A 19,455-nucleotide genomic window follows, 5' to 3' on the forward strand; every position below is an offset into this window, starting at 1 on the left:
CTCTAGTTGATTACACATGACTAATAAACAATAAAATGTCAGTGCGTTATAACAGAGATGCATGCAAAGGGCTATATGAGCATGTATGGGAAAAAGAGCAGTGCTTTTTGCAAGATAGAGAAAGCTTCTCAAGAGAAGTGAAAGTTGAGCAAAGCCTTGAAAGATGGATAGGCATTTGCCAGACATAAGAGGAAAGGCTTCCAGCAGCAGTCCCCTTGTGAACAAAGGTCCAGATGTTTACATATTCATGGAGTACCTTTAAGCTCTGAACTGGCAAGCTATTTCTATTCTGGAACCACATCCCCAAACCCTTGTCTCCTAACACTTTTAATGAAAATTCTTTTGCCTTCTGGTATTAACAACTGATGAATAGATGGACGGACGGACGGACGGACGGACGGATGGATAGATATTGTAAAGAAGTAAACTTGATACTTTTCACATTTTCATATTTGGTATCCTGTAAGGCAGTGTCATATCATTAATGCCTTTGATTTTTAATTTATCTGATGTGGACCTTAGAAATTCATTGAGAAGATCTCAGTGAAAGCAATTAGATCTGTGCTTCTACCTAAGGGCTCCCATTCTCTTCTTCCTACTCATATGTACAGAGTCCTCACAAGGCCATTGGAAAAGTAAACTCCTAGAGTGGGTTCTAGTTCTCACCCTGTAATTGAGCCTGGCACTCTCACTCTGCAGCCCTTTTAACCTCTCTATTGTGCTTTCCAATAATCCCTCATTTTCTCTGTGGCAGTCACCTCTGTCAGAAGCATGTTAGAATTGGCACCACTCTCATTCCACACAGAAAAAGGAGCATCCCCTTATATCTCCCTGCCTTATCCCGTAGTGAATACTGTGTGCTCTGAAAAATATCCTGGTCCTAATGCCATTATAGGATGCCTTGCAGAGGCCTATGTGTGCCTCTGATATTCTTAGGTTCTGAGATTTGGGTTGAATCCATTTTCTCATGAGCCTTCCAGATGCATTCCCACTAATGAGTTTGTGCTCAGGAGGTCCCTTGGTGGAATATTTTCTCACCTGTACCCCTGTGGCATTGGTTCAGAATTTCTGTACTCAAAGCATCCCTATTATATGTTGGTCACCCTGATTTGAGCATGTGTTCCCCAAGATTAAAAGCTATATCTTCCTGGCCGGGCATGGTGGCTCATGCTTGTAATCCCAGCACTTTGGGAGGCCAAGGTGGGTGGATCATGAGGTCAAGAGATCGAGACCATCCTGGCCAACATGGTGAAACCCCGTCTCTACTAAAAATAGAAATATTAGCCGGGCATGGTGGCGCTCGCCTGTAGTCTCAGCTACTTGGGAGGCTGAGGCAGGAGAATCGCTTGAACCCAGGAGGCAGAAGTTGCAATGAGCCAAGATTGTGCCACTGCACTCCAGCCTGGCAACAGAACGAGACCCTGTCAAAAAAAAAAAAAAAAAAAAAAAAAAAAAAAAAAAGGCTATACCTTTCTTAACTCTGGATCCCCAGCCCTTAGCATAGTACATAGCACATGGTATCTACATCTATCAAAAATAACAGCTTTTCTGATCCATAGAAACAAAACAGTAAGTTGTCTGATAACAGTCAAAATAAAGTTAATCAAGTGGACTGACTTTATTTTTGTTATTTTCATCCAACTGAAACCTAATTCTCACATATATACTCGCTTCTTATCCCCCTTCCCTGCCTTATTTTCCTTTGTAGTACTTTTTGTTTTGAGACAGAGTCTCACTCTGTCACTCAGGCTGGAGTGCAGTGGTGCAGTCTTGGCTCACTGCAACCTCCGCTTCCCGGGTTCAAGCAATTCTTGTGCTTCAGCCTCCCAAGTAGCTGGGATTACAGGCGAGCGCCACTATGCCTGGCTAATTTTTGTGTTTTTAGTAGAGACAGGGTTTCACCATGTTGCCCAGGCTGGTCTCGAACCCTTGGCCTCAAGTGATCCACCCACCTCAGCCTCCCAAAGTGCTGGGATTATAGGTGTGAGCCACCATGCCCGACTTTCTTTGAAGTACTTTCTAATGTATATTTATTTTGTTTACTAGAATATAAATTCCATGAGGGCAGGGTTTTTGTTTTTTGTTTTTTGTTTTTTTACTGGTGTCTCTGGAAAGTGTCAAACAATGCTTGTTATAGAATAGGACTTCAGAAAATAGTTGATAAGAAAACTGTTTCAGTACATACAAATGCAGCCTTAACATGGTATGTCTGTCTAATAGGAGAAAGTGTTGCTTTTTGCACTTTTAGGAAGCATACCACTCTTAAAGTTATAGATGCCTTATTTTCATTGAACATCATGTGAACTGTTTTCTAAAGCTCCCAAGTGAAAAACACAATTAAATAGTTCTAATCAAATAAGCTACACTTCATTTTTAGGTTGCAAGTTTATAGCAACAAATATGTATTGAAATCTATTTTGTGTCAGGCCATGCATTCAATAAGTACTTAGTATATGCCCTCAAAAAGCTTATAATAGGAGAGATATACAAGTACTATGATTGTGCTAGCACCGGGTTCCACCACCATACACAGGAGACACTCCTAACCCATTAGGGAGAGGTAGGAGGCAAGTGCATGTGATGTCAGAGAAGGCCTCCTGGGATAATTGACACCTATATTGAAATCTGACATTCAAATAGAAATTAGCAGGAAGATGATAGGGTCTCTGCTCTTTAGAAATGCACTATCTAATGGGGCAGACAAATAACACAAGCAACCAACCCTAACATACTGTGTTGTAAGAGAGATATGGTCATGGGTGCTTATTGAACATAGATGAGGAAGAGACTGATGCCTTTGGATAAAATAGAGAAAACATCCCATGGGAGGTAAAACTTGAGCTAGGTATTGAAAGACAGGGATATGTTAGAGAGAAGAAGTGGTTTATAAGGGAATGGAGATAAGAGCTGGCATTAGTGGTTTTGCAGGGAGTTATGAAAAGCTAAATCATAGAGCAGAAATGCTAAGAGATGAAGCTGGAGGTAGCCAAGAACCAAATCTTAAAGGACCTTGAACACCGTGCTAAGGAGTTTGAAATTTATTCTAAGAGCAAGGAAGAAAATTGTGATGACCTCACCATGGAGATTTCTACCCGGACCACACTGAAAAGAAACACCATTAAGTCATTTAGTTGAGCATTTTGATCTGAAACAAAAGGCAAGTATGTTGGAAAACATCGGAAAGAGACTTGAGGATTGGGAAAAGAAAAGAGAAATTAAGGCAGTGACATAGAGTTTTTCTGCTACAGTTTGGGACCTTAATCCTATATTCATATGTCTACTTGGCAAGGAGATACCCAGTGTAAATTAAAGGGCCAGTGGAGCTGGGTCAGTTTTCCGGGTTCTGATGGCCTTCAGCATAGATTTATCAGAGGCATATACTCCTTAGCATTAATAAGGATGTTAGAGAATGTCTCCTTGTGTGTACATGGGACTATCTTTAGTGACACTGATGTTGAGTAGATTAATAGTTACTCAAAGCTTTTCTTCAAGCCAACATCCCAGATATTCCTTGGAGCTACAGTGAGACCAAAAAGAGCAATTCAACAATATTTTTTTAAAAAGAATAATGTAATTTTGAAACTGAGAGATATGTGAGGTTTATTACTAGTTCCTTCTACTTCTACATATTTATTAATTTCATAATAAAAATATTTTTCTAAGTAGTATAGTACCCAAGAAACTGATAATAATAACTCAAATATATTTTTATCCTCATTCACTAAATTTATTTTCCTTTCCTACAACATTAGGCATAAATCTTTAAATGTACTGCTTATATGATACTTTAAAAATGTGTATTTTATTTATACAGTATTCTAAGAACAAAGTAATATAACGTGTAGGACATGTTACAAATAAGAACAAATTGCCAGCAACCCCAAAAATGTATGTATATCTGTGCAGGTTAGGGAGCGCAATTTATAAAATGCCATTGTATAGTATAGACATAGAACAAATTAGTATAAATATAGAACAAATGTGGATTCCCTTTTGTGTGTGTGTGTGTATGTGTGTGGCACTAATTTCCAGGAACAGTATTTCTTTAGACCCTTAAATTCTTTAACAGGCTTTATAAAAGGTACCCAACGTACCTTCCCCTTCTTCAGAATGCTGTTGAACGGTGGTATGGAGAGCCAGCATGTACAACTCCCATCTTGAAACTTATGGCAGAACTTATGCAAAACAGGTAAGCAGTGTGACAGGCAGTGAGAAAAACAGTCTACTATTAGCGGAAATCTCCAACAGTCAGACTTTCTTTTTTGGTTTGTGTATTTCCAAGGTAGTTAGCAAGAGCCCAGGAACCAAGACTTAAGATGATTAGTGAAAACAGAATTAGAGACATACGATTGAGGCCTTTTGAGAGAAAGAAGTACAGTATACTTGGCTGTCTATGGGGACTAGGGAAATGGAAAATAAATTGGAAGACTGCAGCCACCATTATTTAAAAATTCAAAGGTACGAAATGAAGGGAGGGCAGCTATTTTAACTATTTCAGTGCTTAAATGCAATTCTATAGAATTTTAAAGCAGGAAAGAAGTTTAGAGGTCTCTGAGTTGAGATGCTTTATTTGATGGATAAGGAAACTGGTTCTCACAGCAATTCAATTCATGGGAACATAGTTTGCCTCAGAAGCTCTGGGAATTATTCCTGCTTTCACTTCTAAGCTATGCTTCTTCCTTTATGCCAAGATGCATGTATTTGGATGATTTATACACTCACAGTTTTCATTGAGAGAGCAACTATAATACTTCTCTGAAATTGCCCAGTTGACCTTATAATTTGCATAGACTGGCAGAAATTCAAATATTCTCCATATAAATATTAACAAAGATGTAGCTAAAAGAGAAAATCTGGCAATAAGCTAATTGGGTTTAAAATATGTCATTGTGGATATGGCTTAGCACCAAATTACATGTCACTTAGCCATCCTGTTTCATGAGTTGCCCTTTGTAAACTATGTGTTTAGAAGGGAGGTATCCAGACAGGGAAGGGTATGGGTTGCAGCTCTAATGTTATCTCTGGTGCTGAGTTTTTCACAGCAATAATTTAAAGTTTTTACCCTAAAACAAGAGATGAAGAAAGACCTTGCAAATAAAGAAATGTGCGTATCATTTTTTTTAAAGCTGTTCATTTTTAAAAGCCACTCTCATAGGTGCCTTAAAGGAAGGGTGGCTTTGTATTTTATATTAAAAATTTAGTTTGCTTTTTAATTATATTTCCATTTTCTTAACCAGAAAATTAATATTGTGTATTACTGATAGAACATTTAATACTAAAGGGAAAAAATCATTGCATTGTATATTATAAAGTATTTTATGTCAGCCATAGGCAGATGATTTTTTTTTTAATTTTACTTTAAGTTCTGGGATACATGTGCAGAACATGCAGGTTTGTTACATAGGTATACATGTGCCATGGTGGTTTGCTGCACCTATCAACCCATCACCTAGGTTTTAAGCCCCACATGCATTAGGTATTTGTCCTAATGCTTTCCATCCCCTTGCCCCCCATCCCCCGACAGGCCCCAGTGTGTGATGTTCCCCTACCTGTGTCCATGTGATCTCATTGTTCAACTCCCACTTATGAGTGAGAACATGTGGTGTTTGGTTTTCTGTTCCTGTGTTAGTTTGCTGAGAATGATGGCTTCCAGCTTCATCCATGTCCCTGCAAAGGACATGAACTCATTCTTTTTTTATGGCTGCATAGTGTTCCGTGGTGTATATGTGCCACATTTTCTTTATCCAGTCTATCATTGATGGGCATTTGGGTTGGTTCCAATCTTCGCTATTGCAAATAGTGCTGCAGTAAACATACATGTGCATGTATGTTTACAGTAGAATGATTTATAATCCTTTGGTATATACCCAGTAATGGGATCACTGGGTCAAATGATATTTCTGGTTCTAGATCCTTGAGGAATCACCACACTGTCTTCCACAATGGTTGAACTAGTTTACACTCCCACCAACAGTGTAAAAGCATTCCTGTTTCTCCACAGCCTGACCAGCATCTGTTGTTTCCTGACTCTTTAATGATCGCCATTCTAATGGGCATGAGATGGTATCTCATTGTGGTTTTGATTTGCATTTCTCTAATGACTAGTGATGATGAGCTTTTTTTTCACATACTTGTTGGCCACATAAATATCTTCTTTTGAGAAGTGTCTGTTTATATCCTGTGCCCACTTTTTGATGGAGTTGTTTGTTTTTTTCTTGTAAATTTGTTTAAGTTCCTTGTAGATTCTGGATATTAGACCATTGTCAGATGGGTAGCTTGCAAAAATTTTCTCCCATTCTGTAGGTTGCCTGTTCACTCTGATGATAGTTTCTTTTGCTGTGCAGAAGCTCTTTAGTTTGATTAGATCCCGTTTGTCAATGTTGGCTTTTGTTGCAATTGCTTTTGGTGTTTTCATCATGAAGTCTTTGCCCATGCCTATGTCCTGAATGGTAATGCCTAGGTTTTCTTCTAGGATTTTTATGGTTTTGGTTTTTACATTTAAGTCTTTTATCCATCTTGAGTTAATTTTTGCATAAGGTGTAAGGGGTCCAGTTTCAGTTTTCTTCATATGGCTAGCCAGTTTTCCCAGCACCATTTATTAAATAGGAGATCTTTTCTCCATTGGTTGTTATTGTCAGGTTTGTCAAAGATCAGATGGTTGTAGATGTGTGGTGTTATTTCTGAGGCCTCTATTCTGTTCCATTGGTCTGTATATCTGTTTTGGTACCAGTATCATGCTATTTTGGTTACTGTAGCCTTGTAGTATAGTATGAAGCCAGGTAGCATGATCCCTCCAGCTTTGTTCTTTTTGCTTAGGATTGTCTTGGCTATACGTGCTCTTTTTTGGTTCCATATGAAATTTAAAGTAGTTTTTTCTAGTTCTGCGAAGAAAGATACTGGTAGCTTGATGGGAATAGCATTTAATCTATAATCCATAAATTACTTTGAGCAGGATGGCCATTTTCATGATACTGATTTCTTCCTATCCATGAACATCAAATGTTTTTCCATTTGTTTGTGTCCTCTCTTATTTCCTTGAGTAGTGGTTTGTAGTTCTCCTTAAAGAGGTCCTTCACATCCCTTATAAGTTCTGTTCCTAAGTATTGTATTCTCTTTGTAGCAATTACAAATGGGAGTTCACTCATGATTTGGCTCTCTGCCTGTCTATTGTTGGTATATAGGAATGCTTGTGATTTTTGCACATTGATTTTGTATCCTGAGACTTTGCTGAAATTGCTTATCAGTTTAAGGAGTTTTTGGGCTGAGACGATGAGGTTTTCTAAATATACAATCATGTCATCGGCAAACAGAGACAATTTGACTTCCTGTCTTCCTATCTGAATAACCTTTATTTCTTTCTCTTGCCTGATTGCCCTGGTCAGAACTTCCAATACTTCATTGAATAGGAGTAGTAAGAGAAGGCATCGTTGTCTTGTGCTGGTTTTCAAAGGGAATGCTTCCAGTTTTTGCCCATTCAGTATGATATTGGCTGTGTGTTTGTCATTAATAGCTCTTATTATTTTGAGATATGTTCCATCAATACCTAGTTTATTGAGAGTTTTTAGCATGGAGGGATGTTGAATTTTATCGAAGGCCTTTTATGCGTCTGTTGAGATAATCATGTGACTTTTGCCATTGGTTCTGTTTATGTGATGGATTATGTTTATTGATTTGCATATGTTGAACCAGCTTTGCATCCCAGGGATAAAGCCAACTTCATCGTAGTGGATAAGCTTTTTAATGTGCTGCTGGATTCGGTTTGCCAGTATTTTATTGAGGATTTTCATGTCGATGTTCATCAGGGATATTGGCCTGAAATTTTCTTCTTTTGTTGTGTCTCTGCCAGGTTTTGGTATCAGGATGATGCTGGCCTCATAAAATGAGTTAAGGAGGGGTCTGTCTTTTTCTATTGTTTGGAATAGCTTCAGAAGGAATGGTACCAGCTCCTCTTTGTACCTCTGGTAGAATTTGGCTGTGAATCTGTCTGGGCTTTTTTTGGTTGATAGGCTATTAATTACTGCCTCAATTTCAGAACTTGTTATTGGTCTTTTCAAGGATTTGACTTGCTCCTGGTTTAGTCTTGGGAAGGTGTATGTATCCAGGAGTTTATCCATTTCTTCTAGATTTTCTAGTTTATTTGTGTAGAGGTGTTTATAGTATTCTCTGATGGTATTTGTATTTCTGTGGGATCAGTGGTGATATCCCCTTTATCATTTTTATTGTGTCTATTTGATTCTTCTTTCCTTCTTTATTAGTCTAGCTAGTGGTCCATCTATTTTGTTAATTTTTTCAAAAAAACAGCTCCTGGATTCATTGATTTTTCGAAGGGTTTTTCATGTATCTCCTTCAGTTCTGCTCTGATCTTAGTTATTTCTTGTCTTCAGCTAGCTTTTGAATTTGTTTGCTTTTGCTTTTCTAGTTCTTTTAATTGTGATATTAGGGTGTCTATTTTAGAGCTTTCCAGCTTTCTCTTGTGGGCATTTAGTGCTATAAATTTCCCACCTAACACTGCTTTAGCTGTGTCCCAGAGATTCTAGTACGTTGTCTCTTTGTTCTCATTGGTTTTAAGGAACTAACTTTTTCTGCCTTAATTTTGTTATTTACCCAGTAGTCATTCAGGAGCAGGTTGTTCAGTTTCCATGTAGTTGTGTGGTTTTGAGTGAGTCCCTTAATCCTGAGTTCTAATTTGATTGCACTGTGGTCTGAGAGACAGTTTGTTATGATTTCTGTTCATTTGCATTTGCTGAGGAGTGTTTTACTTCCAATTATGTGGTCGATTTTAGAATACATGCTTTGTGACACTGAGAAGAATGTATATTCTGTCGATTTGGGGTGGAGAGTTCTGTAGATGTCTATTAGGTTTACTTGGTCCAGAGCTGAGTTCAAGTCCTAAATATCCTTGCTAATTTTCTGTCTCATCAATCTGTCTAATATTGACAATGGGGTGTTGAAGTCTCCCACTATTAGTGTGTGGGAGTCTAAATCTCTTTATATGTCTCTAAGAACTTGTTTCATGAATCTAGGTGCTCCTGTATTGGGTGCTCCTGTATTGGGTGCATGTATATTTACGTTAGCTCTTCACGTTGCGTTGATCCCTTTACCATTATATAACGCCCGTCGTTGTCTTTTTTGATCTTTGTGGGTTTAAAGTCTGTTTTATCAGAGACTAGATTGCCACCCTTTTTTTTTTTTTTTCCTTTCCATTTGCTTGGTAAGTATTCCTCCATCCCTTTATTTCGAGCCTGTCTGTGTTTTTGCATGTGAGATGGGTCTCCTGAATGCAGCACACCGATGGGTCTTGACTCTTTATCCAAGTTGCCTTCTGTGTCTTTTAATTGGGGCATTCAGCTCATTTACATTTAAGGTTAATATTATGTTTCAATTTGATCATGTCATCATGATGCTAGCTGGTTATTTTGCACATTAGTTGATGCAGTTTCTTCATAGTGTCATTGGTCTTTGTATTTTGGTGCGTTTTTGCAGTGGCTGGTTTTTCCTTTCCATGTTTAGCACTTACTTTAGGAGCTCTTGTAAGGCAGACCTGGTGGTGACAAAATCCCTCAGCATTTGCTTGTCTGTAAAAGATTTTATTTCTTCTTTGCTTATGAAGCTTAGTTTGGCTGGATATGAAATTCTGGGTTGAGAATTCTTTCTTTAAGAATGTTGAATATTGGCCCCCACTCTCTTCTGGCGTATACAGTTTCTGCAGAGAGATTTGCCATTAGTCTGATGCACTTCCCTTTGTAGGTAACCTGACCTTTCTCTCTGGCTGCCCTTAACATTTTTTCCTTCGTTTCAACCTTGGAGAATCTGACGATTATGTGTCTTGGGTTGCTCTTCTCAAGGAGTGTGTTAGTGGTGTTCTCTGTATTTCCTGAATTTGAATGTTGGCCTGTCTTGCTAGGTTGGGGAAGTTCTTTTGGATAATATCCTGAAATGTGTTTTCCAACTTGATTCCATTCTCCTCTTCACTTTCAGGTACACCAGTCAGTGGCAGGTTTGGTCTTTTCACATAGTGCCATTTTTCTTGGAGGCTTTGTTCTTTCCTTTTCATTCTTTTTTCTCCAATCTTGTCTTCATACTTTATTTCATTAAGTTGATCTTCAGTCTCTGATATCCTTTCTTCTGCTTGATCGATTTGGCTATTGATACTTGTGTATGCTTCACAAAGTTCTCATGCTGTGTTTTTCAGCTCCATCAGGTCATTTATGTTCTTCTCTAAACAGATTATTCTAGTTAGCAGCTCCTTTAACCTTTTATCAGTGTTCATAGCTTCCTTGCATTGGGTTAGAACATGCTCCTTTAGCTTGGAGGAGTTTGTTATTACCCACCTTCTGAAGCCTACTTCTGTCAATTCATCAAACTCATTCTCCGTCCAGTTTTGTGCCCTTGCTGGAGAGGAGCTGTGATCATTTGGAGGAGAAGAGGCATTCTGGTTTTTGGAATTTTCAGTGTTTTTTGTGCTGGTTTTTCCTCATCTTCGTGTATTTATCTACCTTCAATCTTTGAGGCTGATGACCTTTAAATGGAGTTTTTGTATGGGGGTCCTTTATGTTGATGTTGATGTTGTTGCTTTCTGTTTGTTAAGTTTTTCTTCTAACAGGCCCTTCTGCAGGTCTGCTGCAGTTTGCTGGAGGTCCACTCCAGATCCTGTTTGCCTGGGTATCACCAGTGGAGGCTGCAGAACAGCAAATGTTGCTGCCTAATCTTTCCTCTGGAAGCTTTGTCTCAGAGGGGCACCCGGCCTTATGAGGTGTCAGTCGCCCCCCTACTGGGAGGTGCCTCCCGGTTAGGCTACTCGGGAGTCAGGGACCCACCCGCCTTCTGCATTGGTCTCGCTGGGAGCTGCAGACCGTAGCTGTTCCTATTTGGCCATCTTGGTCCCTCCCCAGATGATTCTTTTTTTTTTTTTTTTTTTTGAGACAGAGTCTCACCTTGTTGCCCAGGCTGGAGCGCAGTGGCCTTATCTCGACTCATTGCAACCTCCATCTCCCAGGTTCAAGTGATTCTCCTGCCTCAGCCTCCTGAATAACTGGGATACAGGCACATGCCACCACACCTGGCTAATTTTTGTGTTTTCAGGAGAGACAGGGTTTCGCCATATTGGCCAGGCTGGTCTTGAACTCCTGACCTCAGGTGATCCACCCATCTCGGCTTCCCAAAGTGCTGGGATTACAAGCATGAGCCACCGTGCCTGGCCCAAATGATTCTTATCTAGCACAATTGTCCTAAGAATTACCTTGTGAAATTTTGTTATTTTGGAAAATGTTATCTTTTCTATATTTCTCTAGAATTTAATGCAAATTATGTATATGCATTTCTTTAATCAGAACTTGTATGCCAGCAATCATGTTCATAATAATATTTCTAATAGGTAATCATTGTACTTAATACTAAAGCATTTTTTATTTATTTATTTTTTTTATTTTTATTATACTTTAAGTTTTAGGGTACATGTGCACATTGTGCAGGTTAGTTACATATGTATACATGTGCCATGCTGGTGCGCTGCACCCACTAACTCGTCATCTAGCATTAGGTATATCTCCCAATGCTATCCCTCCCCGCTCCCCCCTCCCCACCACAGTCCCCAGAGTATGGTATTCCCCTTCCTGTGTCCATGTGATCTCATTGTTCAATTCCCACCTATGAGTGAGAATATGCGGTGTTTGGTTTTTTGTTCTTGCGATAGTTTACTGAGAATGATGGTTTCCAATTTCATCCATGTCCCTACAAAGGATATGAACTCATCATTTTTTATGGCTGCATAGTATTCCATGGTGTATATGTGCCACATTTTCTTAATCCAGTCTATCATTGTTGGACATTTGGGTTGGTTCCAAGTCTTTGCTATTGTGAATAATGCCGCAATAAACATACGTGTGCATGTGTCTTTATAGCAGCATGATTTATAGTCATTTGGGTATATACCCAGTAATGGGATGGCTGGGTCAAATGGTATTTCTAGTTCTAGATCCCTGAGGAATCGCCACACTGACTTCCACAATGGTTGAACTAGTTTACAGTCCCACCAACAGTGTAAAAGTGTTCCTATTTCTCCACATCCTCTCCAGCACCTGTTGTTTCCTGACTTTTGAATGATTGCCATTCTAACTGGTGTGAGATGATATCTCATAGTGGTTTTGATTTGCATTTCTCTGATGGCCAGTGATGATGAGCATTTTTTCATGTGTTTTTTGGCTGCATAAATGTCTTCTTTTGAGAAGTGCCTGTTCATGTCCTTCGCCCACTTTTTGATGGGGTTGTTTGTTTTTTTCTTGTAAATTTGTTTGAGTTCACTGTAGATTCTGGATATTAGCCCTTTGTCAGATGAGTAGGTTGCGAAAATTTTTTCCCATGTTGTAGGTTGCCTATTCACTCTGATGGTAGTTTCTTTTGCTGTGCAGAAGCTCTTTAGTTTAATTAGATCCCATTTGTCAATTTTGGCTTTTGTTGCCATTGCTTTTGGTGTTTTGGACATGAAGTCCTTGCCCACGCCTATGTCCTGAATGGTAATGCCTAGGTTTTCTTCTAGGGTTTTTATGGTTTTAGGTCTAACGTTTAAATCTTTAATCCATCTTGAATTGATTTTTGTATAAGGTGTAAGGAAGGGATCCAGTTTCAGCTTTCTACATATGGCTAGCCAGTTTTCCCAGCACCATTTATTAAATAGGGAATCCTTTCCCCATTGCTTGTTTTTCTCAGGTTTGTCAAAGATCAGATAGTTGTAGGTAAGCGGCGTTATTTCTGAGGGCTCTGTTCTGTTCCATTGATCTATATTTCTGTTTTGGTACCAGTACCATGCTGTTTTGGTTACTGTAGCCTTGTAGTATAGTTTGAAGTCAGGTAGTGTGATGCCTCCAGCTTTGTTCTTTTGGCTTAGGATTGACTTGGCGATGCGGGCTCTCTTTTGGTTCCATATGAACTTTAAAGTAGTTTTTTCCAATTCTGTGAAGAAAGTCATTGGTAGCTTGATGGGGATGGCATTGAATCTGTAAATTACCTTGGGCAGTCTGGCCATTTTCACGATATTGATTCTTCCTACCCATGAGCAAGGAATGTTCTTCCATTTGTTTGTATCCTCTTTTATTTCCTTGAGCAGTGGTTTGTAGTTCTCCTTGAAGAGGTGCTTCACATCCCTTGTAAGTTGGATTCCTAGGTATTTTATTCTCTTTGAAGCAATTGTGAATGGGAGTTCACTCATGATTTGGCTCTCTGTTTGTCTGTTGTTGGTGTATAAGAATGCTTGTGATTTTTGTACATTGATTTTGTATCCTGAGACTTTGCTGAAGTTGCTTATCAGCTTAAGGAGATTTTGGGCTGAGACAATGGGGTTTTCTAGATAAACAATCATGTCGTCTGCAAACAGGGACAATTTGACTTCCTCTTTTCCTAATTGAATACCCTTTATTTCCTTCTCCTGCCTGATTGCCCTGGCCAGAACTTCCAACACTATGTTGAATAGGAGCGGTGAGAGAGGGCATCCCTGTCTTGTGCCAGTTTTCAAAGGGAATGCTTCCAGTTTTTGCCCATTCAGTATGATATTGGCTGTGGGTTTGTCATAGATAGCTCTTATTATTTTGAAATATGTCCCATCAATACCTAATTTATTGAGAGTTTTTAGCATGAAGGGTTGTTGAATTTTGTCAAAGGCTTTTTCTGCATCTATTGAGATAATCATGTGGTTTTTGTCTTTGGCTCTGTTTATATGCTGGATTACATTTATTGATTTGCGTATGTTGAACCAGCCTTGCATCCCAGGGATGAAGCCCACTTGATCATGGTGGATAAGCTTTTTGATGTGCTGCTGGATTCGGTTTGCCAGTATTTTATTGAGGATTTTTGCATCAATGTTCATCAAGGATATTGGTCTAAAATTCTCTTTTTTGGTTGTGTCTCTGCCAGGCTTTGGTATCAGAATGATGCTGGCCTCATAAAATGAGTTAGGGAGGATTCCCTCTTTTTCTATTGATTGGAATAGTTTCAGAAGGAATGGTACCAGTTCCTCCTTGTACCTCTGGTAGAATTCGGCTGTGAATCCATCTGGTCCTGGACTCTTTTTGGTTGGTAAACTATTGATTATTGCCACAATTTCAGCTCCTGTTATTGGTCTATTCAGAGATTCAACTTCTTCCTGGTTTAGTCTTGGGAGAGTGTATGTGTCGAGGAATGTATCCATTTCTTCTAGATTTTCTAGTTTATTTGCGTAGAGGTGTTTGTAGTATTCTCTGATGGTAGTTTGTATTTCTGTGGGATCGGTGGTGATATCCCCTTTATCATTTTTTATTGCGTCTATTTGATTCTTCTCTCTTTTTTTCTTTATTAGTCTTGCTAGCGGTCTATCAATTTTGTTGATCCTTTCAAAAAACCAGCTCCTGGATTCATTAATTTTTTGAAGGGTTTTTTGTGTCTCTATTTCCTTCAGTTCTGCTCTGATTTTAGTTATTTCTTGCCTTCTGCTAGCTTTTGAATGTGTTTGCTCTTGCTTTTCTAGTTCTTTTAATTGTGATGTTAGGGTGTCAATTTTGGATCTTTCCTGCTTTCTCTTGTGGGCATTTAGTGCTATAAATTTCCCTCTGCACACTGCTTTGAATGCGTCCCAGAGATTCTGGTATGTTGTGTCTTTGTTCTCGTTGGTTTCAAAGAACATCTTTATTTCTGCCTTCATTTCGTTATGTACCCAGCAGTCATTCAGGAGCAGGTTGTTCAGTTTCCATGTAGTTGAGCGGCTTTGAGTGAGATTCTTAATCCTGAGTTCTAGTTTGATTGCACTGTGGTCTGAGAGATAGTTTGTTATAATTTCTGTTCTTTTACATTTGCTGAGGAGAGCTTTACTTCCAACTATGTGGTCAATTTTGGAATAGGTGTGGTATGGTGCTGAAAAAAATGTATATTCTGTTGATTTGGGGTGGAGAGTTCTGTAGATGTCTATTAGGTCCGCTTGGTGCAGAGCTGAGTTCAATTCCTGGGTATCCTTGTTGACTTTCTGTCTCGTTGATCTGTCTAATGTTGACAGTGGGGTGTTAAAGTCTCCCATTATTAATGTGTGGGAGTCTAAGTCTCTTTGTAGGTCACTCAGGACTTGCTTTATGAATCTGGGTGCTCCTGTATTGGGTGCATAAATATTTAGGATAGTTAGCTCCTCTTGTTGAATTGATCCCTTTACCATTATGTAATGGCCTTCTTTGTCTCTTTTGATCTTTGTTGGTTTAAAGTCTGTTTTATCAGAGACTAGGATTGCAACCCCTGCCTTTTTTTGTTTTCCATTTGCTTGGTAGATCTTCCTCCATCCTTTTATTTTGAGCCTATGTGTGTCTCTGCACGTGAGATGGGTTTCCTGAATACAGCACACTGATGGGTCTTGACTCTTTATCCAACTTGCCAGTCTGTGTCTTTTAATTGGAGAATTTAGTCCATTTACATTTAAAGTTAATATTGTTATGCGTGAATTTGATCCTGTCATTATGATGTTAGCTGGTGATTTTGCTCGTTAGTTGATGCAGTTTCTTCCTAGTCTTGATGGTCTTTACATGTTGGCATGATTTTGCAGCGGCTGGTACCGGTTGTTCCTTTCCATGTTTAGCGCTTCCTTCAGGAGCTCTTTTAGGGCAGGCCTGGTGGTGACAAAATCGGTCAGCATTTGCTTGTCTGTAAAGTATTTTATTTCTCCTTCACTTATGAAGCTTAGTTTGGCTGGATATGAAATTCTGGGTTGAAAATTCTTTTCTTTAAGAATGTTGAATATTGGCCCCCACTCTCTTCTGGCTTGTAGGGTTTCTGCCGAGAGATCCGCTGTTAGTCTGATGGGCTTCCCTTTGAGGGTAACCCGACCTTTCTGTCTGGCTGCCCTTAACATTTTTTCCTTCATTTCAACTTTGGTGAATCTGACAATTATGTGTCTTGGAGTTGCTCTTCTCGAGGAGTATCTTTGTGGCGTTCTCTGTATTTCCTGAATCTGAACGTTGGCCTGCCTTGCTAGATTGGGGAAGTTCTCCTGGTTAATATCCTGCAGAGTGTTTTCCAACTTGGTTTCATTCTCCGCATCACTTTCAGGTACACCAATCAGACGTAGATTTGGTCTTTTCACATAGTCCCATATTTCTTGGAGGCTTTGCTCATTTCTTTTTATTCTTTTTTCTCTAGACTTCCCTTCTCGCTTAGTTTCATTCATTTCATCTTCCATTGCTGATACCCTTTCTTCCAGTTGATCGCATCGGCTCCTGAGGCTTCTGCATTCTTCACGTAGTTCTCGAGCCTTGGTTTTCAGCTCCATCAGCTCCTTTAAGCACTTCTCTGTATTGGTTATTCTAGTTATACATTCTTCTAAATTTTTTTCAAAGTTTTCAACTTCTTTGCCTTTGGTTTGAATGTCCTCCCGTAGCTCAGAGTAATTTGATCGTCTGAAGCCTTCTTCTCTCAGCTCGTCAAAATCATTCTCCATCCAGCTTTGTTCCGTTGCTGGTGAGGAACTGCGTTCCTTTGGAGGAGGAGAGGCGCTCTGCATTTTAGAGTTTCCTGTTTTTCTGTTCTGTTTTTTCCCCATCTTTGTGGTTTTATCTACTTTTGGTCTTTGATGATGGTGATGTACAGATGGGTTTTCGGTGTGGATGTCCTTTCTGTTTGTTAGTTTTCCTTCTAACAGACAGGACCCTCAGCTGCAGGTCTGTTGGAATACCCTGCCGTGTGAGGTGTCAGTGTGCCCCTGCTGGGGGGTGCCTCCCAGTTAGGCTGCTCGGGGGTCAGGGACCCACTTGAGGAGGCAGTCTGCCCGTTCTCAGATCTCCAGCTGCGTGCTGGGAGAACCACTGCTCTCCTCAAAGCTGTCAGACAGGGACATTTAAGTCTGCAGAGGTTACTGCTGTCTTTTTGTTTGTCTGTGCCCTGCCCCCAGAGGTGGAGCCTACAGAGGCAGGCAGGCCTCCTTGAGCTGTGGTGGGCTCCACCCAGTTCGAGCTTCCCGGCTGCTTTGTTTACCTAAGCAAGCCTGGGCAATGGCGGGCGCCCCCCACCAGCCTCGGTGCCGCCTTGCAGTTTGATCTCAGACTGCTGTGCTAGCAACCAGCGAGATTCCGAGGGCGTAGGACCCTCCGAGCCAGGTGTGGGATATAGTCTCGTGGTGCGCCGTTTTTTAAGCCGGTCTGAAACGCGCAATATTCGGGTGGGAGTGACCCGAGTTTTCCAGGTGCGTCCGTCACCCCTTTCTTTGACTCGGAAAGGGAACTCCCTGACCCCTTGTGCTTCCCAGGTGAGGCAATGCCTCGCCCTGCTTCGGCTCGCGCACGGTGCGCGCACCCACTGGCCTGCGCCCACTGTCTGGCACTCCCTAGTGAGATGAACCCGGTACCTCAGATGGAAATGCAGAAATCACCGTCTTCTGCGTCGCTCACGCTGGGAGCTGTAGACCGGAGCTGTTCCTATTCGGCCATCTTGGCTCCTCCCCAGCATTTTTAAAAAGCATGGAAAAGCAAAAATTTGTTTTATTCTTGGTAAACAGGTCTTTAGCAATGTCTTGCTTTTTGGTAGTTTTTGTTTTGCTAATCCTTTTTTCAAAATGCCACTGCTTCTTAAAAGCCAAAGCAATTGTTTAAAAATCAAATATGTCAGGAGGTCATGTTAGTTCTTTACCCTGTTCACACTTGCCCAACCCCAGTAGGAGCCAGGAAAGTAGAATTGCTACTCATAAGTGAACTTATGAGATTTGTTTCTCTTTACTGAAGTTGTATGCAGTGGAAACTATAATGTGTTTGAAATATGCTTGAAGTGTCAGGTAATTCTTTACACATATGTGCAGTATTTTAAAAGTACCAGATTTCCTATTCATCACTTTAGAATTTGTTTTAAAAATGTGTATCAGGCACTGTAGGAAATCTCAAATGGAAATATATATCATTATCCAAGTATTTGTCTAAACTTAGACACCTGGGGTGTTTTATTATTATCCATCATCCAGTTGGCATGAAAGAAGGGGCAAGAAATCTGTGATAAAGAATGTCAGGATATTGTTTTGACAGATAAAAAATGAACTCTTTGAATTAGCAAATAAATGAAAATAATTCTTCTTAATTGTCCTACTATCTTTAGAGTGAAGAAATTAGCATACGTATTTTATCAACAATTGTTTATAAAATGGAGTGGAACTTTAAGAGACAATTGTACTGCTGCTACTTCTTATAAATGAAAATGCTAGGCATTTTAAATCTGTGTTTGGTTTCTTTATCTTCACATATAGGCAATTTTTTTCTATATTTCTTAGATCCCAGCGTTTGAATTTTGATGTATCATCTCCTAATGGAATTCTTCTCTTCAGAGAAGCTAGTAAAATGGTTTGCACTTATGGTGAGTGTCCTTTTCCATATGTGCCTTTGCAATATAGTTTTATCTCTTTGGAGGAAAGAAAGATGTTAGTTATTTTGTTCTTTTGAACTTTCATATCTTTATGAATTTGTGAAGTCGGTAATACAAGTGCAAAAAGCCAGGTAGCTATCATATTGGCATCAGGAGAAGTAAGCAGCATGCCTTTGACTAAATCATGCCTGACCAACTTGATGAATTTCTTTTGGATAAAATTGCAGTGTCAGTAGATGAGGGAATACACTAGATAGAATATTGAAAAGTTACAGCATATTCAAAATTGCTCAAAGTTACATCAGGGAGTTTGCTATGTTGAACCAAGGAATGCTTAAAGCAGAATGTCTCTGAATTGTGGGAAAATATCCTTGTAAAGAGCAGTAAATATTTCATTTTGAAGAACTTTTGGGTACTGCGCCTCTAGAAGCAGAGTTCTACAGGAAAGATGGTCCTATTCAATTAAAGTCCAAAATAGTATTTGGTTAGCAGTTTGGGCCTTAAAACTACAATAAACTCTAATAATTGCCAGTTCTGACACTGTCATCAATGAAATTCTCTACTCTCTGAGACCTTTATGTAGATAAGGAATGGAGATGGGATGGATAAAAATCCTCTGTAATCTAATTTGGCACACAGTGACTGAATGTCAACTGAGCTGGGCTCTGTGCAATGCACTTCTCCTTGAGGAATGTTTCCCTGTGTCCTTTTTTTCCCTCTCTGTTCTTTCCCAAATCTACAGCAAACTGTTAAGTAAATTTAGTCTGTAAAGTTGCCTGTTATTCTTTTTTTTTTGAGACGGAGTCTCACTCTGACACCCAGACTGGACAGTGCAGTGGCACGATCTCAGAGCTCACTGCAACATCCACATCCCAGGCTCAGGTGATCCTCCCACCTCAGCTTCCCGAGTAGCTGTGGTTATAGGCACGCCACCACGCCTGGCTAATTGTTGTATTTTTAGTAGAGATGGGGTTTCACCTTGTTGGCCAGGCTGGTCTTGAACTCCTCACCTCAAGTGATCCACCCACCTCAGCCTCCCAAAGTAATGGGATTACAGGCATGAGCCGCTGCACCCAGCCGTGATTCTCATATTTGGGTACCCAGAAACAA

At 39.8% G+C, this 19,455-nt stretch overlaps 1 protein-coding gene across 9 annotated transcripts in view; it reads left to right on the plus strand.

The window, feature by feature from the left end:
• The window catches only part of RANBP17 (RAN binding protein 17), a 442,116-nt gene that overhangs the window by 345,646 nt on the left and 77,015 nt on the right, over nucleotides 1-19,455 (plus strand). For all 9 annotated transcript variants that reach the window (XR_010157416.1, XM_001152068.6, XM_054684768.2 and 6 more), the window contains 2 exons: nucleotides 4,082-4,189; nucleotides 18,254-18,336. Coding sequence is in view for 8 of the 9 variants with exons in the window: in XM_001152068.6 (XP_001152068.2) it covers nucleotides 4,082-4,189; nucleotides 18,254-18,336 (191 nt within the window). In the remaining variant the exon portion in view is untranslated. The remainder of the gene's footprint in view (nucleotides 1-4,081; nucleotides 4,190-18,253; nucleotides 18,337-19,455) is intronic.

The sequence above is a fragment of the Pan troglodytes genome, chromosome 4 (genome assembly GCF_028858775.2).
Source record: "Pan troglodytes isolate AG18354 chromosome 4, NHGRI_mPanTro3-v2.0_pri, whole genome shotgun sequence".
NCBI lineage: Eukaryota > Metazoa > Chordata > Mammalia > Primates > Hominidae > Pan > Pan troglodytes.